Source organism: Somniosus microcephalus, chromosome 6, assembly GCF_052327205.1.
Source record: "Somniosus microcephalus isolate GS21.2 chromosome 6, FLI_Smic_1.0, whole genome shotgun sequence".
NCBI lineage: Eukaryota > Metazoa > Chordata > Chondrichthyes > Squaliformes > Somniosidae > Somniosus > Somniosus microcephalus.
The window spans coordinates 281,355,030-281,380,844 of NC_140992.1; the positions used below are offsets into that span (position 1 = coordinate 281,355,030).

A 25,815-nucleotide genomic window follows, 5' to 3' on the forward strand; every position below is an offset into this window, starting at 1 on the left:
GCACTGTCGGCGGGCCCCGGACCCCGGGCACTGTCGGCGGGCCCCGGACCCCGGGCACTGTCGGCGGGCCCCGGACCCCGGGCACTGTCGGCGGGCCCCGGACCCCGGGCACTGTCGGCGGGCCCCGGACCCCGGGCACTGTCGGCGGGCCCCAGACCCCGGGCACTGTCGGCGGGCCCCAGACCCCGGGCACTGTCGGTGGACCCCGGGTACTGTCGGCGGGCCCCGGGTAATGTCAGCGGGCCCCGGGCACTGTCGGCGGGCCCCAGACCCCGGGCACTGTCGGCGGGCCCCAGACCCCGGGCACTGTCGGCGGGCCCCAGACCCCGGGCACTGTCGGTGGACCCCGGGTAATGTCGGCGGGCCCCGGGCCCCGGGCACTGTCAGCGGGCCCCGGGTAATGTCGGCGGGCCCTGGGCCCCGGGCACTGTCGGTGGACCCCGGGTAATGTCGGCGGGCCCCGGGCCCCGGGCACTGTCGGTGGACCCCGGGCACTGTCGGCGGGCCCCGGGTAATGTCGGCGGGCCACGGGTAATGTCGGCGGGCCCCGGGCACTGTCGGCGGGCCCCGGACCCCGGGCTCTGTCGGCGGGCCCCGGACCCCGGGCACTGTCGGCGGGCCCCGGACCCCGGGCACTGTCGGCGGGCCCCGGACCCCGGGCACTGTCGGCGGGCCCCGGACCCCGGGCACTGTCGGCGGGCCCCGGACCCCGGGCACTGTCGGCGGGCCCCAGACCCCGGGCACTGTCGGCGGGCCCCAGACCCCGGGCACTGTCGGTGGACCCCGGGTACTGTCGGCGGGCCCCGGGTAATGTCAGCGGGCCCCGGGCACTGTCGGCGGGCCCCAGACCCCGGGCACTGTCGGCGGGCCCCAGACCCCGGGCACTGTCGGCGGGCCCCAGACCCCGGGCACTGTCGGTGGACCCCGGGTAATGTCGGCGGGCCCCGGGCCCCGGGCACTGTCAGCGGGCCCCGGGTAATGTCGGCGGGCCCCGGGCACTGTCGGTGGACCCCGGGTAATGTCGGCGGGCCCCGGGCCCCGGGCACTGTCGGTGGACCCCGGGCACTGTCGGCGGGCCCCGGGTAATGTCGGCGGGCCACGGGTAATGTCGGCGGGCCCCGGGCACTGTCGGCGGGCCCCAGGTAATGTCGGCGTGCCCCGGGCGCTGTCGGCGGGCCCCGGACCCCGGGTAATGTCGGCGGGCCCCAGACCCCGGGCACTGTCGGCGGGCCCCAGACCCCGGGTAGTGTCGGCGGGCCCCGGGCACTGTCGGCGGGCCCCGGACCCCGGGTAGTGTCGGCGGGCCCCGGGCACTGTCGGCGGGCCCCGGGTAATGTCGGCGGGCCCCGGACCCCGGGTAATGTCGGCGGGCCCCGGGCACTGTCGGCGGGCCCCAGACCCCGGGCACTGTCGGCGGGCCCCGGGTAATGTCGGCGGACCCCGGGCACTGTCGGCGGGCCCCGGGTAGTGTCGGCGGACCCCGGGTAGTGTCGGCGGGCCCCGGGCACTGTCGGCAGACCCCGCGTAGTGTCGGCGGGCCCCGGACCCCGGGTAATGTCGGCGGGCCCCAGACCCCGGGCACTGTCGGCGGGCCCCGGTGACAGGTGGTCCGCGCCGATCCGCCTCCCCCGGACCGTTTCTCCGGCTCCTTTTTCCGCCCGGACGCTCGGTGGCGGTTTCACTTCCGGTCCGACGGATTCTGAGGTAAATTAATTCGCGGAAAATAACCAAAAAGAGGAGTGAGGGAGCATCGCCAGCACTGCTCAGCCCGCACTCTCCAATTGCAGTCTCCGATATCATGGAGGGGTTCCTGTAAATTTATATCCCCGCCCCAAATCATTCCTCCCCTCCCGGAGGTTGTACCCGATTTGTGCACAGCAAGATCCCAGAAATGGAATGAGGGATAAATATTGGCCCGGACACTGGAGAAAACTCCCTTGCTGCTCTTTTGTTAGGAAAAATGAGGAGAGACCATACACACTAAATGGTACAATTTTAAAGGGAGTGCAAGAAGAGAGAGACCTGGGGGTGTTTGTGCACAAATCTTTCAAGGTGGCAGATCAGGTTAACAAAGCAGTTAATAAAGCAAACGGGATCCTGGGCTTCATCAATAGAGGCAGAGGCATATAGTGCAAAAGGCAGAACGATGTGCTAAACCTGTATAAAACACTAGTTCGGCCCTATATTTCCTAAGGAGGCTGAAGGGATATAACCTGTCACCCCTGATCCTCTCTAACTTTTACCGCTGCACAATTGAGAGCATCCTGATGAACTGTATCACAGTATGGTATGGCAGCTGTAGCTACTATGACCGGAAAGCCCTGCCCAGTCAAAACTGCCCAACGCATTACCGGCACCCGGCTACCGACCATAGAGCACATCTACCAGAAACGCTGTTTACGGAGGTCACGGTCCATCATCAAAGACCCTACCCACCCCAGCCATAGTCTGTTCGCCCTCCTGCCATCTGGGAGATGCTACAGATGCATTCGCACCCGAACGACCAGATTTAGGAACAGCTCCTTTCCCAGGGCTGTCATCCTACTGAACTCCACAAATAAACTCTAAAGCCTGCACATCTGCCAATGCACTTTATTATGGTTATGTTTATGTTAATGTATTACAAGCCAAATGAATGTTGAATGTTTAAATGTCTTAATCTAAATGTACACTCTCGGGAGCCGCAAGCCTACATTTCATTGTACTGCACTTGTGCACTAACAATGACAATAAAGTTGATTATTATTATTATTAGCTGGAGTATTGCGTCCAATTCTGGGCACTACACTTTCGGAAGGATGTGAAGGCTTTGGAGAGGGTACAGAAGAGATTTACTAGAATTGTTCCAGGGATGAGGGACTTCAGTTACGTGGATAGACTGGAGAAGCTGGGGTTGTTCTCCTTCGAGCAGTGAAGGCTAAGAGGTGTTTAAAAAATGAAAGGTTTAGATAGAGAGAAACTGTTTCCAATGGCTGAAGGGTCCATAACCAGAGGGCACAGATTTAAGATGATTGGCAAAAGAACCACAGGCACCATGAGGAGAAACATTTTTACACAACAAGGGGTTCGGATTTGGAATGCACTGCCTGATAGGGCGGTGGATACAGATTCAATAGTAGCCTTCAAAAGGGAATTGGATAATACTTGAAGGTGAAAAAATTGCAGGGCTATGGGGAAAGAGCAGGGGCGTGGAAATAACTGGATTGCTCTTCGAAAGAGCTGGTGCAGACTCAATGGGCCTTCCTTCTGTGCTCAATGATTCTATGATTCTTTGAATAGTGATCTTTTACAAATATAAACAGAAAATGCTGGAAATACTCAGCAGGATTGTCGTAAAAACCCATCTGCTTCATTAATGTCCTTTAGGGAAGGAAATCTGCTGTCCTTACCTGGTCTGCCTATATGTGACTCCAGACCCACAGCAATGTGGTTGACTCTTAACTGCCCTTTGAAATGGCCGAGCCAGCCACTCAGTTGTATAAAACTGCTATGAAAAACAAGAATAATAAAACTGGATGGACCACCCGGCATTGACCTAGGCACCAGCTACGGACACGACAACGGCGCACCCAGCCCAGTCAACCCTGCAAAGTCCTCCTCATTCACATCTGGGGACTTGTGCCAAAATTGGGAGAGCTGTCCCACAGACTAGTCAAGCAACAGCCTGACATAGTCATACTCACAAAATTATACCTTTCAGCCAATGTCCCAGACTCCTCCACCACCATCCCTGGGTATGTCCTGTCCCACCGGCAGGACAGACCCACCAGGGGTGGCGGCACAGTGGTATACAGTTGGGAAGGAGTGGCCCTGGGAGTCCTCAACATTAACTCTGGACCCCATGAAGTCTCATGGCTTCAGGTCAAGCATGGGCAAGGAAACCTCCTGCTGATTACCACCTACTGCCTTCCTTCAGCTGATGAATCAGTACTCCTCCATGTTGAACACCACTTCGAAGAAGCACTGAGGGTAGCAAGGGCACAGAATGTACTCTGGGTGGGGGACTTCAATGTCCATCACCAAGAGTGGCTCGGTAGCACTACTACTGACCGAGCTGGCCGAGTCCTGAAGGACATAGCTGGCAGACTGGGCCTGCGGCAGGTGATGAGCGAACCATCACGAGGAAAAAACCTACTTGACCTCGTCCTCACCAGACTACCTGTCGCAGATGCATCTGTCCATGACAGTATTGGTAGAAGTGACCACAGCACAGTCCTTGTGGAGACGAAGTCACGTCTTCACACTAAGGACACCGTCAATCATGTTGTGTGGCAATACCACCGTGCTAAATGGGATAGATTCAGAACAGATCTAACAGCTCAAAACTGGGCATCCATGAGGCGCTGTGGGCCATCAGCAGCCGCAGAATTGTATCCCACTACAATTTCTAACCTCATGGCCCAGCATATCCCTCATTCTACCATCATCATGCCAGGGGACAACCCTGGTTCAATGAGGAGTGCAGAAGAGCATGCCATGAGCAGCACCAGGCGTACATAAAAATTATGTACCAACCTGGGGAAGCTGCAACACAGGACTACATGCTAAAAAGCGGAAGCAGCATGCTATAGACAGGGCTAAGCGATCCCACAACCAACGGATCAGATCAAAGCTCTGCAGTCCTGCCACATCCAGCCGTGAATAGTGGTGCACAATTAAACAACTAATGGGAGGAGAAAGCTCCATGAATATCCTCATCCTCACTGGTGACGGAGCCCAGCACGTGAGTGCAAAAGACAAGGCATCTTCAGCCAGAAGTGCCGAGTGGATGATCCATCTCAGCCTCCTCCTGAGGTCCCCACCATCACAGAAGCCAGTCTTCAGCCAATTCGATTCACTCCACGTGATATCAAGAAACGGCTGAGCGCACTGGATAAAGCAAAGGCTGTGGGCCCCGACAACATCCTGGCTGTCATGCTGAAGATTTGTGCTCCAGAACTAGCTGCGCCTCTAGCCAAGCTGTTCCAGTACAGCTACAACACTGGCATCTACCCGACAATGTGGAAAACTGCCCAAGTATGTCCTGTCCACAAAAAGCAGGACAAATTCAATCTGGCCAATTACAGGAAACTTTCTGGTATCCGGCACTGACGGGACCGAGCTGGTGCCGTACCATCAAAACTGCCGTAGAAACCAGCGCTAATGTTAAAACATACGGAGCTTTTGAGCTCCATGTGAATCAACAAACCCTGTTGCTTAGCAACAGCTTCAAAACAGTCGGCTGCAGCTTAAAAGCGTCTCTGTAGCTAAGCAACAGCTTCAGCGAGACCTTGCAGAGCCTGACTGGAAAAAAAAAGCAACGAGAAATAAAAAAACTTATAGGAAACGGCTCCTGAATTTTGCCGGTAGATAGAGCTTTCCGGACATTTAACCTCCGGTTAAACGAAAGTTTCCTGTATTACCCCATCAGTCTACTCTCAATCATCAGCAAAGTGATGGAAGGTGTTGTTGACAGTGCTATCAAGCGGCACTTACCAATAACCTCCTCACCGATGCTCAGTTCGGGTTCTGCCAGGACCACTCGGCTCCAGACCTCTTTATAGCCTTGGTCCAAACATGGACAAAAGAGCTGAATTCCAGAGGTGAGGTGAGAGTGACTGCCCTTGACATCAAGGCAGCATTTGACCGAGTGTGGCATCAAGTAGCCCTAGTAAAATTGAAGTCAAAGGGAATCAGGAGGGAAACTCCCCACTGGCTGGAGTCATACTTAGCACAAAGGAATAACAACAGAAAATGCTGGAAAAACTCAGCAGGTCAGGCAACATCCGTGGAGAGAAATTTGAGTTGACGTTTCGGGTTGGACCCTTCTTCAAAACTGGAAAGAAAAGAAACTAGATCGGAGGCAGGGCTGCGATCGGACAAAAGAAGCTTTGCGGAACACCTCCGTTCAGTCCGTAAGGGTGACCCTGAGCTTCCAGTCGCCTGTCATTTTAATTCACCGCTCCATTCCCACTCGGACCTCACCGTCCTTGGCCTCTTGTATTGTTCCACGGAAGCTCAACGTAAACTCGAGGAACAGCACCTCATCTTCCGATTAGGCAGTCTGCAGCCTTCCGGACTCAATATCGAGTTCAACAATTTCAGATCATAAGCTCGGCCCCCATTTCATTTTCTCTTGTAATTGTTCCACTCCTTTTCCCCCCCCCCCTTTTCCTTTTGTTTCTCTCTCACACCTGGCAGCTATCTTTTGCCCTGCCAGTACACTTTACACCTAATCCCAGCCTATTACTATCTCGTCTAGCTTCTAATCTCTTTTACTTCTTTTGTTTCTTTTATTCTTTTGTCCGATCGCAGCCCTGCCTCCGATCTAGTTTCTTTTCTTTCCAGTTTTGAAGAAGGGTCCAACCCGAAACGTCAACTCAAATTTCTCTCCACGGATGTTGCCTGACCTGCTGAGTTTTTCCAGCATTTTCTGTTGTTATTTCGGATTTCCAACATCTGCAGTATTTTGCTATTAGCACAAAGGAAGATGGTTGTGGTGGTTGGAGGCCAATCATCATAGCCCCGCTGCAGGAGTTCCTCAGGGCAGTGTCCTGGGCCCAACCATCTTCAGCTGCTTCTTCAATGACTTCCTCTCCATCATAAGATTGGAAGTAGGGATGTTCGCTGATGATTGCACAGTGTTCAGTTCCATTTGCAACTTCTCATAATGAAGCAGTCCATGCCTGCATGCAGCAAGACCTGGATGACATTCAGGTTTGGGCTGATAAGTGGCAGGTAACAATTGCGCCACAGAAGTGCCAGGCAATGACTATCTCCAACAAGCGTGTGTCTAACCATCGCCCCTTGACATTCAATGGCATTACCATCGCCGAATCCCCCACCATCAACATCCTGGGGGTCACCATTAACCAGAAACTTAACTGGACCAGCCACATAAATACTGTGGCTACAAGAGCAGGTCAGTGGCTGGGTATTCTGCGGTGAGTGTCTCACCTCCTGACTCCCCAAAGCCTTTCCACCATCTACAAGGCACAAGTCAGGAGTGTGATGGAATACTCTCCACTTGCCTGGATGAGTGCAGCTCCAACAACACTCAAGAAGCTCAACACCATCCAGGACAAAGCAGCCCGCTTGATAGGCACCCCATCCACCACCGTAAACATTCACTCCCTCCACCACCGGCGTACCGTGGCTGCAGTGTGTACCATCTACAAGATGCACTGCAGCAACTCGCCAAGGCTTCTTCGACAGCACCTCCCAAACCTGCGACCTCTTCCACCTAGAAGGACAAGGGCAGCAGGCGCATGGGAACACCATCCCCTCCAATTTCCCCTCCCAAGTCACACACCATCCTGACTTGGAAATATATCGCCGCTCCTTCATCGCCGCTGGGTCAAAATCCTGGAACTCCCTCCCTAACAGCACTGTGGGAGCACCTTCACCACACGGACTGCAGCGGGTCAAGGCGGCGGCTCACCACCACCTTCTCAAGGGCAACTAGGGATGGGCAATAAATGCCGGCCTTGCCAGCGACACCCACATCCCAGGAATGAATAAAAAAAGTCAGGCAGCATCTGTGGAGAGGGAAACAGAGTTAATGTTTGAGGTCAGTAACATATCGTCAGTGATCTTTTATGTCCACCTGAGAGGGCAGACAGGGCCTTGGTTTAACATCTCATCCGAGAAATGGCATCTCCGACAGTGCAGCAGTGTTAACTTAGTTTTTCTACGCAAGTCTCACAGAGTGGGCCTCGAAGCCACAACTGTTTGACTCGGGCGAATGTGCTGCCCACTGAGCCGCGGCTGACACAAGGTTTTTCATACATTATTGTAGATAGATATGGGAATGTGCTGATACTACATTTTTTCTATGAATATGTATTTCTACCATTCATTTGTATTTGTCAGTTATTCCAAATGTTTGGAATTCAGTCGAGGGCTGAGTCGCCCGATTATTCATTTTTTGTCAATTCAGCTCCCACTTGCCATGAAGAGTGGATAGTGAGACTCTCTGCCGAGCTGTGCTTGTGTTTGTTCAAGCGAGAGATTGTCATACTCGGGACTAAAATCTTTATTTCCTTTACATCACCAGGGAGCGTCAGGAGCCACCAGGTGAGCTGTCATGGGATGGATGCTGCACAGAGACCACCTCCCCCGCATCAGCTGACTGTGCAATGTCCCAGCCTTAGAGCAATGGTCTGATTGTATGAGGCTGAGCTGCTTTCAGATCTTGAGGGCTGTGAATGTCTCCCTTGGGAGGCACGTTACGTTTGTCCAAGTACATTTGAGTTAGGACCGTGAATGAGCTAGACTGTGAGACGAGACTTTCCTCCATTCAAGCTAAGGTCCCAGAGGTCAATGGGCAGCTCCTGACCCACTGCCCAGCTCCTGACCCACTGCCCAGCTCCTGACCCACTGCCCAGCTCCTGACCCACTGCCCAGCTCCTGACCCACTGCCCAGCTCCTGACCCACTGCCCAGCTCCTGACCCACTGCCCAGCTCCTGACCCACTGCTCAGCTCCTGACCCACTGCCCAGCTCCTGACCCACTGCCCAGCTCCTGACCCACTGCCCAGCTCCTGACCCACTGCCCAGCTCCTGACCCACTGCCCAGCTCCTGACCCACTGCCCAGCTCCAGACCCACTGCCCAGCTCCTGACCCACTGCCCAGCTCCTGACCCACTGCACCCTCCAGCTCCTGACCCACTGCCCAGCTCCTGACCCACTGCCCAGCTCCTGACCCACTGCCCAGCTCCTGACCCACTGCACCCTCCAGCTCCTGACCCACTGCCCAGCTCCTGACCCACTGCCCAGCTCCTGACCCACTGCCCAGCTCCTGACCCACTGCCCAGCTCCTGACCCACTGCCCAGCTCCTGACCCACTGCCCAGCTCCTGACCCACTGCCCAGCTCCTGACCCACTGCCCAGCTCCTGACCTACTGCCCAGCTCCTGACCCACTGCCCAGCTCCTGACCCACTGCCCAGCTCCTGACCCACTGCCCAGCTCCTGACCCACTGCCCAGCTCCTGACCCACTGCCCAGCTCCTGACCCACTGCCCAGCCCCTGACCCACTGCCCAGCTCCTGACCCACTGCCCAGCTCCTGACCCACTGCCCAGCTCCTGACCCACTGCCCAGCTCCTGACCCACTGCCCAGCTCCTGACCCACTGCCCAGCTCCTGACCCACTGCACTCTCCAGCTCCTGACCCACTGCCCAGCCCCTGACCCACTGCCCAGCTCCTGACCCACTGCCCAGCTCCTGACCCACTGCCCAGCTCCTGACCCACTGCCCAGCTCCTGACCCACTGCCCAGCTCCTGACCCACTGCCCAGCTCCTGACCCACTGCCCAGCTCCTGACCCACTGCCCAGCTCCTGACCCACTGCCCAGCTCCTGACCCACTGCCCAGCTCCTGACCCACTGCCCAGCTCCTGACCCACTGCACCCTCCAGCTCCTGACCCACTGCCCAGCTCCTGACCCACTGCACCATCCAGCTCCCAAGAGAAAAGAGATCTTCACCCCCTGTGTCTGAGTGGATTTAGGCTCAGAGCCCTGAGGTGAACAGACACATTCAGATTCCCCATCCGTCAGTATTCTTGTAAATCTAACTCGTCTTTTTCTAACTCAGCAGAAAGGGCGTGTTATCCGAGGCCCGAGACAGCTGAGGATCGTGGATTGTAGAATGCTGTCCAGTTTCCTGCGACGCACTCCTGGATCAGTATTTCGACTCTGTGTCTATTGTTGGGGCCAACACACTTGTGCTTTCAGGAGTGTAAAGACGCATAAAAGTTTATGGAGGAACCTGGGTACAACAACATCCTCATTCACAAGAACAGAACAGGTCTTCACCAGAGCTGCCAACTTCGCAGACAGACTTGCAATTGTAGATGATAATGGGCAGCACACATACAGGGATCTGTACATACACAGCCTGCGCCTTTCAAGGAAGATTCAAAGTGCATTGGGATGTTCTGATGGCGACATCAAGGAGCAGAGAATTTCAATCCTGTGTCCCAATGATGTTTCTTATGTGGTTGCCCAGTGGGCCTCTTGGATGAGTGGTGGTATAGCAGTGCCCCTGTGCAGAAAGCATCCGGCTCCAGAGCTGGAGCATGTTGTTCAGGATTCTCAGAGTGCTTTAATCATTGTGGAGGAAGATTACGTGGAGCTGGTGACTCCAGTCGCTGACAGACTGGGTGTGAAATGCCTTCTGTTACCGAGTTACAGTCTGTCCCAAGAATCTTCCCCTGATACTGTACAACCGAAGCGATGTGCTGATGTTCCTGTGGCAGATGCCGGTTATGTTGTCACAGACTGGAGTTCCAGAGGAGCCATGATAATGTACACCAGCGGGACAACAGGGCGGCCCAAAGGTGTCCTCACCACCCATGGCATCATACGCAGTCAGGTGACTTCCTTCCTTCGCTGTTTTCTTCCTTCCACAATCCATTGCCTGAGCTTTTCAGCTGGTTACCAGGAGGTGTGTTCAAACACACGGCCCTGATTCAGTAGCCTCCATATTAATCCCTCCACCACGGGCGGGAGAGGGTAAAAATAAAAAAAGGGGGAACGCGACCCCAACCTGCCGCATACACAGCCATTGCCGATTTCATGGTGCCGAGGCCTCCATGGTGGGGCAATTCATTAACATATTTAAATCGGGCTCTCACAGTGCAATTGGGAGTCTGATTTAAATGTTACAGTTGCGTGGGATTCCCAGGTATCGGGAAACCTGGCAGTGAAAGGGAGGCGGGAGCTGCCTTTTACAGCACTCCTTGGGGACCAGGAGGCCTCCCCTTTGCCGATTGTGGCCTCTCCCTCCCCCTTGCTGCGATCGCCAACACCCCCCACCTCCCAAATCCCAATGGCCTCTCTCAACAAGTCTTGATTGCGGCCAACAACCCTGCCTCCCGATTTCCAGGAACCGTCCCCAGCAGCGACCTCCTGCCGCTGGTTTTCCCACCCGAATTTGGCAGGTTACTGGGCGGGAAACGGAAGATAAACTGTTAATGAGTTCCTGCCATTAAATTCAACTGTATCTCCCCACCCCCCCCTCCCGTCCCATCCCCAGCCTTGCCGGGTTCCTCAGCCTCTCTTCCCCCGCCCCCCATCTTCTGCCTTGCTGGGTTCCTCAGCCTCTCCCCCGTCCCGTCCCGTCCCATCCGTCCCCAGCCTTGTCGGGTTCCTCAGCCGTTTTCAGCCTCTCCCGCACCTCCCTGCAAAAATTGGAGCTAATGTGTCTGTGCTAAAATACCATGTCACTGGCAACCCACTCCCGGGTATCTGTTATTCTATATATAAACCCCCCCGAACTCGATTAGATTCCAGCCTGTAACTCACTCCCAGGTATCTGTTATCTATTCTATCCTTCCGTCTGTCTGTCTGTCCGGCTATACACTCAAAAGTTATAGAGCGTACCTACACGTGCGTTACATCAAAAGAAAGCTTACCATTCCGGAACGGTCATAAGCGTATTTACTTTTTGGTCGGACAAAAATTGTGCCCACGGTATCAAAAAAAGTTCAAAATTCCGCTCATTATCCGCTCATTAGCATCGAGTGACGTCAAGGTCGACCAATCGTACAGTCGAGCGACCCGACGGTCGACCAATCGCTGCATCGCAGGGGCGGGTTCATGGCGCGTGCCGTCCTAGAGTCGAGTGACAGGATGATTGAACAATCCTACACTTCAGTGACCTGACGGTTGACCAATCGGTGCATGTGTAGGCAGGCCTAATCATTCTGAACCGAGGTGAGTGGCCACCATCTTGATTCCAAACTCTTCATTTCTTTTTCCCGCTTTCTGCGTGTTTCTTTTCAAATCTACATTTCCAGCAAAAAAAAAGTTGCTTTTAAAACACAAATTGTTTTAAAAAAAAGTTAATTAATTTGTACATCTTTTCTCTAACCTCTATAATTTTCCTACCATTCACCGTTTTTGCAGGCCTGGAAGCCTGGGCCTCTGTTGCCCAGCCACGCCCGAGCTAGGCACCGCCCCGCGATCGCCGCCATCTTGGTAAAGGCTGGTGGCGCAGGACTGGGCCGAGCGTAGCCATCACCGCCATTTTGGTAAAGGCTGACGGGGCGGGCGGGAGGTGAGTTGCGGTCACCGCGGGGCTTGGGCTCAGCTGATCGGGCGCTCATCAGGGGTCGGCCCGCAACACATCGACCGGAGGAGCGGCGGCTCACTCTCTCCTTCCCCCCTGCGGCTCGGGCGGGCGGGGCTCGGCAGGTCGGGGTTCGGGAGAGCGGGAAGGGGGGGGAAGGGTTACCCCGGCAACCGTGCCCGGCCCTCTCTCACAGCCTCAAGCCGGCTCACGCCCATTCCCGCGGCTTGGCTCCAGCGCAGGCCCAGCTGTAATCGGCGGTCTTGAAGCCGGGGCTCGGGAGAGCGTGGGGCGGGGCTCGGCTGGGCCATGTCAGTGCGTGGGGCGGCACGGAGCTCCGCGGAGCCATCGCCGGCAGAGGGGAGAGGGTCTGCTGGCTCCCTTTCTCCCCCCCTCCCTTCCTCCCTCCCTTTCTCCCTTCCCCCCGCCCCCCTCCTTCCCCCACCCTTTCCCCCCACACCCTTCCCACCCCCCCTTTCTCGCCCCCACACACCCCCTCCCCCACCCCCCTTCCCCCTCCCCCCCTTGCCTCCCCTCCCTCCCTCCACTCCCTTCCCCTCCTCCCCCTTCCCACTCCCCCCCTCCCCCCTTTCCCCTCTCCCCCTCACCCTCCCCCTACCCCCCCAGTCGCTCTCTCTCTTCCCCCCCCAGTCGCTCTCTCTCTTCCCCCCCAGTCGCACTCTCTCTTCCCCCCAGTCGCTATCTCTCTTCCCCCCAGTCGCTCTCTCTCTTCCCCCCAGTCGCTCTCTCCCCCCCCCAGTCGCTCTTTCTCTTCCCCCATCGCTCTTTCTCTTCCCCCCGTCGCACTCTCTCTTCTCCCCAGTCGCTCTCTCTCTTCCCCCCAGTCGCTCTCTCCCCCCCGTCGCTCTTTCTCTTCCCCCCGTCGCTCTTTCTCTTCCCCCCAGTCGCTCTCTCTCTTCCCTCCAGTCGCTCTCTCTCTTCCCCCCAGTCGCTCTCTCTCTTCCCCCCAGTCGCTCTCTCTCTTCCCCCCAGTCGCTCTCTCTCTTCCCCCCAGTCGCTCTCTCTCTTCCCCCCCAGTCGCTCTCTCTCTTCCCCCCAGTCGCTCTCTCTCTTCCCCCCAGTCGCTCACTCTCTTCCCCCCAGTCGCTCTCTCCCTTCCCCCCAGTCGCTCTCTCCCTTCCCCCCAGTCGCTCTCTCCCTTCCCCCCAGTCGCTCTCTCTCTTCCCCCCAGTCGCTCTCTCTCGTCCCCCCAGTCGCTCTCTCTCGTCCCCCCAGTCGCTCTCTCTCTTCCCCCCAGTCGCTCTCTCTCGTCCCCCCAGTCGCTCTCTCTCGTCCCCCCAGTCGCTCTCTCTCTTCCCCCCAGTCGCTCTCTCTCTTCCCCCCAGTCGCTCTCTCTCTTCCCCCCAGTCGCTCTCTCTCTTCCCCCCAGTCGCTCTCTCTCGTCCCCCCAGTCGCTCTCTCTCGTCCCCCCAGTCGCTCTCTCTCTTCCCCCCAGTCGCTCTCTCTCTTCCCCCCAGTCGCTCTCTCTCTTCCCCCCAGTCGCTCTCTCTCTTCCCCCCAGTCGCTCTCTCTCTTCCCCCCAGTCGCTCTCTCTCTTCCCCCGAGTCGCTCTCTCTCTTCCCCCAGTCGCTCTCTCTTTCCCCCAGTTGCTCTCTCTCTTCCCCCCAGTCGCTCTCTCTCTTCCCCCCAGTCGCTCTCCCTCTTCCCCCCCAGTCGCTCTCTCTTCCCCCCCAGTCGCTCTCTCTTCCCCCCAGTCGCCCTCTCTCTTCCCCCCAGTCGCTCTCTCTCTTCCTCCCCAGTCGCTCTCTCTCTTCCTCCCCAGTCGCTCTCTCTTTTCCCCCCAGTCGCTTTCTCTTTTCCCCCCAGTCGCTCTCTCTCTTCCCCCCAGTCGCTCTCTCTCTTCCCCCCAGTCGCTCTCTCTCTTCCCCCCAGTCGCTCTCTCTCTTCCCCCCAGTCGCTCTCTCTCTCTCTTCCAACAACAACATGCCCTCAAAAAAGCCTCGGCACCGCCGGGCACTCCAGCTAGTATATATAAAACGGTATGTCTCTGTCTGTCTGTCCGGCTATACAATCAAAAGTTATAGAGCGTACCTACACATATGTTATATCAAAAGAAAGCTTATCATTAGGGGACTCTCGTAGGCGTATTTACTTTTTCGTCACACAAAAATTGTTAGGACAATATACAAAAAATATTAAAAAATCCTACCTGTGATTAGCATTGACTGACGTCCTGCTTGACCAATCCTACAGTTCACTCACCTGATGGTTGACCAATCAGTGTGTCACGGGCGGGTCCTAATCCTCCACTCTCCCTAAACTTTGCTGCCATTTTTTCCATCCCCACAGTGACAGCAGCACCAAAACAAACCCCCACATTCCGGCTCCCGATCCTGCTCCCGCCCCGCCGGAGCGGCAGGTAAGTTTGGCTCACTCGGGCCGTGCCTCGCAACCGCTCGGCCCGACACACACAGCGGTCGGGGGAGCCGCAGCGGCCGGCCATCAGCCGCGCGATCCGCTGGGGAGCTCAGCTCGGGTCCGTCTCGGCCCGACAGCCTGGCCGCGCCTCAACCACTAGGCCCCGCACGGCCGCTATCACAACGGCACCGGGGCCTCATGCGCTAGACACGGAGAGGGGAGGGAGGGAGAGGATAGCACAGGGAGACCAGGAGAGGGACAGAGAGGGGGGACAGACAGGGTCACGGAGACCGCACGGCTCAAAATTGCCCTGGCAACGCCGGGCTCCCCTGCTAGTGTTTCTATATATAAACTACCCGAACCCCTCGATTAGATTCCAGCCTGTAACTCACTCCCAGGTATCTGTTATTCTATATATAAACTACCCGAACCCCTCGATTAGATTCCAGCCTGTAACTCACTCCTGGGTATCTGTTATTCTATATATAAACACCCCCGAACCCCTCGATTAGATTCCAGCCTGTAACTCACTCCTGGGTTTCCGTTGATTTTTCAAGCGCATTGATGGCATGAATCCTGCCTGCCGGGTGTGTAGATCGGGAATATAGGAACAGGAGGAGGCCATTCAGCCCCTCAATTCTGTTCTGCCATTCAAGTAGTTCATGGTTTATCTGTACGTCCACTCCATTTACCCGCCTTTGCTCCACATCCCTTGACCTCTTTGTGTCTAAGATTGAGACCATCTGTTCAGCTGCCTCTGCCACTTTCCTTCCTTCCCCTAGCCCACTGGGCCAAACTTCCTCTAAGGTTCCCCCCTGCCCTAGCCCTGAACTCACATCTTTCTCCAGTTTCTCTCCGATCTCCCCTCATGACCTCTCCGTGCTCATCTTGTCCATGAGACCCACTTCCTGCTCCCCCGACCGTATTCCAACCAAACTGCTGACCACCCAACTTCCTTTTCTGGCTCCCATGTTAGCTGACATTGTTAACGGTTTTCTCTCCTCAAGTAATGTCCCCCTCTCCCTCAAATCTGCCATCATCACCCCTCCTCAAAAAACCAACCCTTGATCCCTCCGTCCTTGCAAACTTCCGCCCCATCTCCAACCTCCCTTTCCTCTCCAAAGTCCTTGAACGTGTTGTCGTCTCCCAAATCCGTGTCCACCTTTTCAGCAATTCCATGTTTGAATCGTTCCAATCAGGTTTCCGCCCTTGCCACAGCCCTCCTCGTCCTTCTAGACTTGTCTGCAGCCGCTGACACAGTTGACCACTCCATCCTTCTCCAACACCTCTCCACCGTCGTCCAGCTGGGTGGGACTGCACTCGCCTGGTTCCATTCTTATCTATCTAATTGTAGCCAGAGAATCAACTACAACGGCTTCTCCTCCCACTCCCACACCATTACCTCTGGGGTCCCCCAAGGATCTATCCTTGGCCCTCCTATTTTTCATCTACAATTGTTCTTAGAAAGAGCCGGCGCAGACTCGAAGGGCCGAATGGCCTCCTTCTGTGCTGTACTATTCTATGAATCTATGAATTCTATGAATTTATGTTGTCCCTTGTTGACATCATCCAAAAACACAGTGTCAGTTCCCACATGTACGCTGACGACACCCAGCTCTACCTCACTACCACTTCTCTTGATCCCTCCATGGTCTCTAAATTGTCAGACTGCTTGTTCGACATCCAGTTCTGGAAGAGCAGAAATTTTCTCCAATGAAACATTGGGAAGACCGAAGCCATTGTTTTCGAACCTGCCACAAACTCTGTTCCTGAGTCACTAACTCCATCCCTCTCCTTAACATCTGTCTGAGGCTGAACCACACTGTTCGCAACCTTGTTGTCATATTTGACCCTGAAATAAGCTTCCGACCACATATCCGTGGCATAACAAAGACCGCCTATTTCCACCTCCGTAACATCACCCGTCTCCACCCTTGCATCAGCTCATCCGCCGCTGGAACCCTCATCCATGCCTTTGTTACCTCTAGACTTGACTATTCAAATGCACACCTGGCTGGCCTCCCATATTCCACCCAACGTAAATTTGAGGTGATCTAAAACTTGGCTGCCCGTGTCCTAACTCGCACCAAGTCCCGTTCGCCCATCACCCCTGTGCTCGCTGCCCAGTGTCCTAACTCGCACCAAGTCCCGTTCACCCATCACCCTCTGTGCTCGCTGCCCCGTGTCCTAACTCACACCCAGTCCCGTTCACCCATCACCCCCTGTGCTCACTGCCCCGTGTCCTAACTCACACCCAGTCCCGTTCACCCATCACCCCCCTGTGCTCACTGCCCCGTGTCCTAACTCTCACCCAGTCCCGTTCACCCATCACCCCCCTGTGCTCACTGCCCAGTGTCCTAACTCGCACCAAGTCCCGTTCGCCCATCACCCCCTGTGCTCGCTGCCCCGTGTCCTAACTCACACCCAGTCCCGTTCCCCCATCACCCCCTGTGCTCACTGCCCCGTGTCCTAACTCACACCCAGTCCCGTTCACCCATCACCCCCTGTGCTCGCTGCCCCGTGTCCTAACTCACACCCAGTCCCGTTCACCCATCACCCCCTGTGCTCACTGCCCCGTGTCCTAACTCACACCCAGTCCCGTTTACCCATCACCCCCTGTGCTCACTGCCCCGTGTCCTAACTCGCACCAAGTCCCATTCACCCATCACCCCCTGTGCTCACTGCCCCGTGTCCTAACTCACACCCAGTCCCGTTCACCCATCACCCCCTGTGCTCGCTGCCCCGTGTCCTAACTCACACCCAGTCCCGTTCACCCATCACCCCCTGTGCTCACTGCCCCGTGTCCTAACTCACACCCAGTCCCGTTCACCCATCACCTCCTGTGCTCGCTGCCCCGTGTCCTAACTCACACCCAGTCCCGTTCACCCATCACCCCCTGTGCTCACTGCCCCGTGTCCTAACTCACACCCAGTCCCGTTCACCCATCACCCCCTGTGCTCACTGCCCCGTGTCCTAACTCACACCCAGTCCCGTTCACCCATCACCCCCTGTGCTCACTGCCCCGTGTCCTAACTCACACCCAGTCCCGTTTACCCATCACCCCCTGTGCTCACTGCCCCGTGTCCTAACTCGCACCAAGTCCCATTCACCCATCACCCCCTGTGCTCACTGCCCCGTGTCCTAACTCACACCCAGTCCCGTTCACCCATCACCCCCTGTGCTCGCTGCCCCGTGTCCTAACTCACACCCAGTCCCGTTCACCCATCACCCCCTGTGCTCACTGCCCCGTGTCCTAACTCACACCCAGTCCCGTTTACCCATCACCCCCTGTGCTCACTGCCCCGTGTCCTAACTCGCACCAAGTCCCATTCACCCATCACCCCCTGTGCTCACTGCCCCGTGTCCTAACTCACACCCAGTCCCGTTCACCCATCACCCCCTGTGCTCGCTGCCCCGTGTCCTAACTCAAACCCAGTCCCGTTCACCCATCACCCCCTGTGCTCACTGCCCTGTGTCCTAACTCACACCCAGTCCCGTTCACCCATCACCCCCTGTGCTCACTGTCCCGTGTCCTAACTCACACCCAGTCCCGTTCACCCATCACCCCCCTGTGCTCAATGCCCCGTGTCCTAACTCGCACCCAGTCCCGTTCACCCATCACCCCCTGTGCTCACTGCCCCGTGTCCTTACTCGCACCCAGTCCCGTTCACCCATCACCCCCTGTGCTCGCTGCCCCGTGTCCTAACTCACACCCAGTCCCGTTCACCCATCACCCCTGTGCTCAGTGCCCCGTGTCCTAACTCACACCCAGTCCCGTTCACCCATCACCCCTGTGCTCACTGCCCCGTGTCCTAACTCACACCCAGTCCCGTTCACCCATCACCCCTGTGCTCGCTGACCTACATTGGCTCCCGGTTAAGCAACGCCTCGATTTCAAAATTCTCATCCTTGTTTTCAAATCCCTTCATGGCCTCGCCCCTCCCTATCTCTGTAATCTCCTTCAGCCCCACAACCCCCTGAGATATCTGCACTTCTCTAATTCTGCCCTCTTGAGATTCCCTGATTTTAATCGCTCCACCATTGGTGGCTGTGCCTTCAGCTGCCTGGGCCCTAAGCTCTGGAATTCCCTCCCTAAACCTCTCCGCCTTGCTACCTCTCTCTCCTTCTTTAAGACGCTCCTTAAAACCTACTTCTTTGACCAAGCTTTTGGTCACCTGCCCTAATTTATCGTTATCTGGATTAGTGTCAGATTTTTTTGTCCTATAACACTCCTGTGAAGCGCCTTGGGACGTTTTACTACGTCAAAGGCGCTATATAAATACAAGTTGTTGTTGTTGATACCCTTACCTGATAAAAATCTCAATCTTGAACATTTCCATTGACCCCCAGCATCCACAGCCTTTGGGGGAGAGAATTCCAGGTTTCCACTGCCGTTTGTGTGGAAAAAGTGGGGAATTCCAGATGCAATCTCCATGATTTTCCAAGCTCAGTGCCCCTCAGTCAGTGACAGTGGGGCTTCTGTGAGCACCTGTGTTTTGCTGGAACATCTCCAGTGGTTGCTGCACAGATTGGGGAGTTTGCAATATTCCCCGTGTGGACTTGTTATCAGAGGTATCATTTTCATTTTGTCCTGATGACTTATTCCAAAGTGTTTTTATGGTGAAGTTCCTTTAAAGGGTTCTGTCCGGTCAGAGTTCCAGGTAAGGCTTAGCCCCAACTATCCCAGTGCAGAATCTGCATGTGTAGTACGTGTGAAGTTTTGCTGTGAAATCAACCTATTCCACAAGTTATCTGTCCTCAATTTTACCCTGGGGGATGACAGTGGTGGCCAGCGGTTTAAATATGTCGGGTACTGGCCTCCCCACAGCCTCCTCTCCCCCTGGGCAGTAAGTGTAAAGATCACATTACCCCTATCGACCGCCATAACATCTTGTCTGCTGAATAATTTACGCTCTATGATGTACAAAACCACTACCCCGCTACCTAAAAATCAAACCATCGCAGTTTCTGATCTTGGATCGAACAATCGGCATGTCCTTCAATATTCATGACATCGTGAATCCTCTCGTCTTTTTACTGCTTTTGTGGCTACTGGTGATATCACACCTTCAGTGCAGCAAATGAGTCCAGAGAGAAGAAGGTGTGAATCTTTGCGCACAGTATGTTTTTAAGGCTGAGAGGTTGTGAGCTTTCATACATGTGTGCTGTGTATTGTCTGAAGTCAGGTTCTAACTGATAACCAAGTGACTATATCACTGATCATGTTGAGAGCAGATCAGACACTTACCGTCAGCTTAACCCTGGGGGTCTCATTAATATTCATCACATTATCCACGCTCCTGAAAGCGATGTTCCAGCCGAACAGTCACAGCACGGAGCCCTCACACAACCTGACTACACAATGGAACTGCAGATAGAGTCAACACAAATCCCTCGCATATTTTATGCAGTGAAATGACAGCTGAACACAAGCTGTACACACGAGCTGGTATTACAGTGTGTACACGAGCTGGTATTACAGACTGTACACGAGCTGGTATTACAGACTGTGTACACGAGCTGGTATTACAGTGTGTACACGAGCTGGTATTACAGTGTGTACACGAGCTGGTATTACAGTGTGTACACGAGCTGGTATTACAGTGTGTACACGAGCTGGTATTACAGACTACACGAGCTGGTATTACAGACTGTGTACACGAGCTGGTATTACAGACTGTGTACACGAGCTGGTATTACAGACTGTGTACACTAGCTGGTATTACAGACTGTGTACACGAGCTGGTATTACAGACTGTGTACACGAGCTGGTATTACAGACTGTGTACACGAGCTGGTATTACAGACTGTGTACACGAGCTGGTATTACAGACTGTGTACACGAGTTGGTATTACAGACTGTACACGAGCTGGTATTACAGACTGTGTACACGAGCTGGTATTACAGTGTGTACACGAGCTGGTATTACAGACTGTGTACACGAGCTGGTATTACAGACTGTGTACACGAGCTGGTATTAAAGTGTGTACACGAGCTGGTATTACAGACTGTGTACACGAGCTGGTATTACAGACTGTACATGAGCTGGTATTACAGACTGTGTACACGAGCTGGTATTACAGACTGTGTACACGAGCTGGTATTTCAGACTGTGTACATGAGCTGGTATTACAGACTGTGTACACGAGCTGGTATTACAGACTGTGTACACGAGCTCGTATTACAGACTGTGTACACGAGCCGGTATTACAGACTGTGTACACGAGCCGGTATTGCTGACTGTGCACGGGCTGGTATTACAGTGTGTGTTTTGGGGCACTAACAGTGTGTGTTGTGGGGCACTAACGGTGTGTGTTGTGTGACACTAACGGTGTGTGTTGTGAGGCACTAACGGTGTGTGTTGTGGGGCACTAACGGTGTGTGTTGTGGGGCACTAACGGTGTGTGTTGTGAGGCACTAATGGTGTGTGTTGTGAGGCACTAACGGTGTGTGTTGTGGGGCACTAACGGTGTGTGTTGTGGGGCACTAACGGTGTGTGTTGTGGGGTACTAACGGTGTGTGTTGTGAGGCACTAACGGTGTGTGTTATGGGGCACTAACGGTGTGTGTTGTGAGGCACTAACGGTGTGTGTTGTGAGGCACTAACGGTGTGTGTTGTGAGGCACTAACGGTGTGTGTTATGGGGCACTAACGGTGTGTGTTGTGGGGCACTAACGGTGTGTGTTGTGGGGCACTAACGGTGTGTGTTGTGAGGCACTAACGGTGTGTGTTGTGAGGTACTAACGGTGTGTGTTGTGAGGCACTAACGGTGTGTGTTGTGGGGCACTAACGGTGTGTGTTGTGGGGCACTAACGGTGTGTGTTGTGAGGCACTAACGGTGTGTGTTATGGGGCACTAACGGTGTGTGTTGTGAGGCACTAACGGTGTGTGTTGTGAGGCACTAACGGTGTGTGTTGTGAGGCACTAACGGTGTGTGTTATGGGGCACTAACGGTGTGTGTTGTGGGGCACTAACGGTGTGTGTTGTGGGGCACTAACGGTGTGTGTTGTGAGGCACTAACGGTGTGTGTTGTGAGGTACTAACGGTGTGTGTTGTGAGGCACTAACGGTGTGTGTTGTGGGGCACTAACGGTGTGTGTTGTGGGGCACTAACGGTGTGTGTTGTGAGGCACTAACGGTGTGTGTTGTGTGACACTAACGGTGTGTGTTGTGGGGCACTAACGGTGTGTGTTGTGAGGTACTAACGGTGTGTGTTGTGGGGCATTAACGGTGTGTGTTGTGAGGCACTAACGGTGTGTGTTGTGGGGCACTAACGGTGTGTGTTGTGAGGCACTAACGGTGTGTGTTGTGAGGCATTAACAGTGTGTGTTTCTCTTAAGGTGACCTGCCTGGTGAAGGAGTGGGAATGGAGCAAGGACGATGTGATTCTACACGTGCTGCCACTACATCACCTCCACGGAGTCCTCAATAAACTGCTGTGCCCTCTCTGGGTGGGGGCTACCTGTGTGATGCTACCAGAATTCAATGCCCAGCGGGTAAGTCAGAAACAATGCAAGCACAATTGTAAAAGAATGAAGTGGAACGAATGTTTGGGGAATGAGTTCTGGAATGGAATTCACTAATGGTTAAAAAACACTGTTTGCTTTAGTAATCGACTTTCCTGGAGCATGTCGAGCGCAACCAGCTACGCTGGAGGAAGTGACAGTGCATCAAATATAGTGCAGTGAGGGTTCGCTCTGTGTCACTGGGTGAATATTGTGCAGTGTGTGCAGTGAGGGTTCGCTCTGTGTCTCTGGGTGAATATTGTGCAGTGTGTCCAGTGAGGGTGCGCTCTGTGTCTCTGGGTGAATATTGTGCAGTGTGTGCAGTGAGGGTTCGCTCTGTCTCTGGGTGAATATTGTGCAGTGTGTGCAGTGAGGGTTCGCTCTGTGTCACTGGGTGAATATTGTGCAGTGTGTGCAGTGAGGGTTCGCTCTGTGTCTCTGGGTGAATATTGTGCAGTGTGTGCAGTGAGGGTTCGCTCTGTGTCTCTGGGTGAATATTGTGCAGTGTGTCCAGTGAGGGTTCGCTCTGTGTCACTGGGTGAATATTGTGCAGTGTGTGCAGTGAGGGTTCGCTCTGTGTCACTGGGTGAATATTGTGCAGCGTGTGCAGTGAGGGTTCGCTCTGTGTCTCTGGGTGAATATTGTGCAGTGTGTGCAGTGAGGGTTCGCTCTGTGTCTCTGGGTGAATATTGTGCAGTGTGTGCAGTGAGGGTTCGCTCTGTGTCATTGGGTGAATATTGTGCAGTGTGTGCAGTGAGGGTTCGCTCTGTGTCTCTGGGTGAATATTGTGCAGTGTGTGCAGTGAGGGTTCGCTCTGTGTCACTGGGTGAATATTGTGCAGTGTGTGCAGTGAGGGTTCGCTCTGTGTCACTGGGTGAATATTGTGCAGTGTGTGCAGTGAGGGTTCGCTCTGTGTCACTGGGTGAATATTGTGCAGTGTGTGCAGTGAGGGTTCGCTCTGTGTCTCTGGGTGAATATTGTGCAGTGTGTCCAGTGAGGGTTCGCTCTGTGTCATTGGGTGAATATTGTGCAGTGTGTGCAGTGAGGGTTCGCTCTGTGTCTCTGGGTGAATATTGTGCAGTGTGTGCAGTGAGGGTTCGCTCTGTGTCTCTGGGTGAATATTGTGCAGTGTGTGCAGTGAGGGTTCGCTCTGTGTCTCTGGGTGAATATTGTGCAGTGTGTGCAGTGAGGGTTCGCTCTGTGTCACTGGGTGAATATTGTGCAGTGTGTCCAGTGAGGGTTCGCTCTGTGTCACTGGGTGAATATTGTGCAGTGTGTGCAGTGAGGGTTCGCTCTGTGTCACTGGGTGAATATTGTGCAGTGTGTGCAGTGAGGGCTCGCTCTGTGTCACTGGGTGAATATTGTGCAGTGTGTGCAGTGAGTGTTCGCTCTGTCTCTGGGTGAATATTGTGCAGTGTGTGCAGTGAGGGTTCGCTCTGTGTCTCTGGGTGAATATTGTGCAGTGTGTCCAGTGAGGGTTCGCTCTGTGTCTCTGGGTGAATATTGTGCAGTGTGTCCAGTGAGGGTTCGCTCTGTGTCTCTGGGTGAATATTGTGCAGTGTGTGCAGTGAGGGTTCGCTCTGTGTCTCTGGGTGAATATTGTGCAGTGTGTCCAGTGAGGGTTCGCTCTGTGTCTCTGGGTGAATATTGTGCAGTGTGTGCAGTGAGGGTTCGCTCTGTGTCTCTGGGTGAATATTGTGCAGTGTGTCCAGTGAGGGTTCGCTCTGTGTCACTGGGTGAATATTGTGCAGTGTGTCCAGTGAGGGTTCGCTCTGTGTCACTGGGTCAATATTGTGCAGTGTGTGCAGTGAGGGTTCGCTCTGTCTCTGGGTGAATATTGTGCAGTGTGTGCAGTGAGGGTTCGCTCTGTGTCTCTGGGTGAATATTGTGCAGTGTGTGCAGTGAGGGTTCGCTCTGTGTCTCTGGGTGAATATTGTGCAGTGTGTGCAGTGAGGGTTCGCTCTGTGTCACTGGGTGAATATTGTGCAGTGTGTGCAGTGAGGGTTCGCTCTGTGTCTCTGGGTGAATATTGTGCAGTGTGTGCAGTGAGGGTTCGCTCTGTGTCTCTGGGTGAATATTGTGCAGTGTGTGCAGTGAGGGTTCGCTCTGTGTCTCTGGGTGAATATTGTGCAGTGTGTCCAGTGAGGGTTCGCTCTGTGTCACTGGGTGAATATTGTGCAGTGTGTGCAGTGAGGGTTCGCTCTGTGTCACTGGGTGAATATTGTGCAGTGTGTGCAGTGAGGGTTCGCTCTGTCTCTGGGTGAATATTGTGCAGTGTGTGCAGAGAGGGTTCGCTCTGTCTCTGGGTGAATATTGTGCAGTGTGTCCAGTGAGGGTTCGCTCTGTGTCTCTGGGTGAATATTGTGCAGTGTGTCCAGTGAGGGTTCGCTCTGTGTCTCTGGGTGAATATTGTGCAGTGTGTGCAGTGAGGGTTCGCTCTGTGTCTCTGGGTGAATATTGTGCAGTGTGTGCAGTGAGGGTTCGCTCTGTGTCTCTGGGTGAATATTGTGCAGTGTGTGCAGTGAGGGTTCGCTCTGTGTCTCTGGGTGAATATTGTGCAGTGTGTGCAGTGAGGGTTCGCTCTGTCTCTGGGTGAATATTGTGCAGTGTGTCCAGTGAGGGTTCGCTCTGTGTCTCTGGGTGAATATTGTGCAGTGTGTCCAGTGAGGGTTCGCTCTGTGTCTCTGGGTGAATATTGTGCAGTGTGTGCAGTGAGGGTTCGCTCTGTGTCTCTGGGTGAATATTGTGCAGTGTGTGCAGTGAGGGTTCGCTCTGTGTCTCTGGGTGAATATTGTGCAGTGTGTGCAGTGAGGGTTCGCTCTGTGTCTCTGGGTGAATATTGTGCAGTGTGTCCAGTGAGGGTTCGCTCTGTGTCTCTGGGCGAATATTGTGCAGTGTGTGCAGTGAGGGTTCGCTCTGTGTCACTGGGTGAATATTGTGCAGTGTGTGCAGTGAGGGTTCGCTCTGTGTCTCTGGGTGAATATTGTGCAGTGTGTGCAGTGAGGGTTCGCTCTGTGTCTCTGGGTGAATATTGTGCAGTGTGTCCAGTGAGGGTTCGCTCTGTGTCACTGGGTGAATATTGTGCAGTGTGTGCAGTGAGGGTTCGCTCTGTGTCACTGGGTGAATATTGTGCAGTGTGTGCAGTGAGGGTTCGCTCTGTGTCACTGGGTGAATATTGTGCAGTGTGTCCAGTGAGGGTTCGCTCTGTGTCACTGGGTGAATATTGTGCAGTGTGTGCAGTGAGGGTTCGCTCTGTGTCTCTGGGTGAATATTGTGCAGTGTGTCCAGTGAGGGTTCGCTCTGTGTCACTGGGTGAATATTGTGCAGTGTGTGCAGTGAGGGTTCGCTCTGTGTCTCTGGGTGAATATTGTGCAGTGTGTGCAGTGAGGGTTCGCTCTGTGTCACTGGGTGAATATTGTGCAGTGTGTCCAGTGAGGGTTCGCTCTGTGTCTCTGGGTGAATATTGTGCAGTGTGTGCAGTGAGAGTTCGCTCTGTGTCAATGGGTGAATATTGTGCAGTGTGTGCAGTGAGGGTTCGCTCTGTGTCTCTGGGTGAATATTGTGCAGTGTGTCCAGTGAGGGTTCGCTCTGTGTCACTGGGTGAATATTGTGCAGTGTGTCCAGTGAGGGTTCGCTCTGTGTCTCTGGGTGAATATTGTGCAGTGTGTGCAGTGAGGGTTCGCTCTGTGTCACTGGGTGAATATTGTGCAGTGTGTGCAGTGAGGGTTCGCTCTGTGTCTCTGGGTCAATATTGTGCAGTGTGTCCAGTGAGGGTTCGCTCTGTGTCTCTGGGTGAATATTGTGCAGTGTGTCCAGTGAGGGTTCGCTCTGCGTCTCTGGGTGAATATTGTGCAGTGTGTGCAGTGAGGGTTCGCTCTGTGTCA

The 25,815-nt window shown here is 54.7% G+C and overlaps 1 protein-coding gene across 2 annotated transcripts in view; it reads left to right on the forward strand.

Annotated features, from left to right (window-relative positions):
* Positions 1 to 1,665: 1,665 nt before the first annotated feature.
* The window catches only part of acsf3 (acyl-CoA synthetase family member 3), a 245,584-nt gene continuing 221,434 nt past the window's right edge, over positions 1,666 to 25,815 (forward strand). Inside the window, exons 1-3 of one of the 2 annotated variants that reach the window (XM_085991957.1) lie at positions 1,666 to 1,704; positions 9,574 to 10,350; positions 21,767 to 21,922. In XM_085991957.1, coding sequence (XP_085848083.1) covers positions 9,625 to 10,350; positions 21,767 to 21,922 — 882 coding nt within the window. In that variant the 5' untranslated portion in view covers positions 1,666 to 1,704; positions 9,574 to 9,624. Of the gene's footprint in view, positions 1,705 to 8,022; positions 8,056 to 9,573; positions 10,351 to 21,766; positions 21,923 to 25,815 lie in introns of those variants that run through there. The other variant, XM_085991958.1, reaches the window with a different exon arrangement.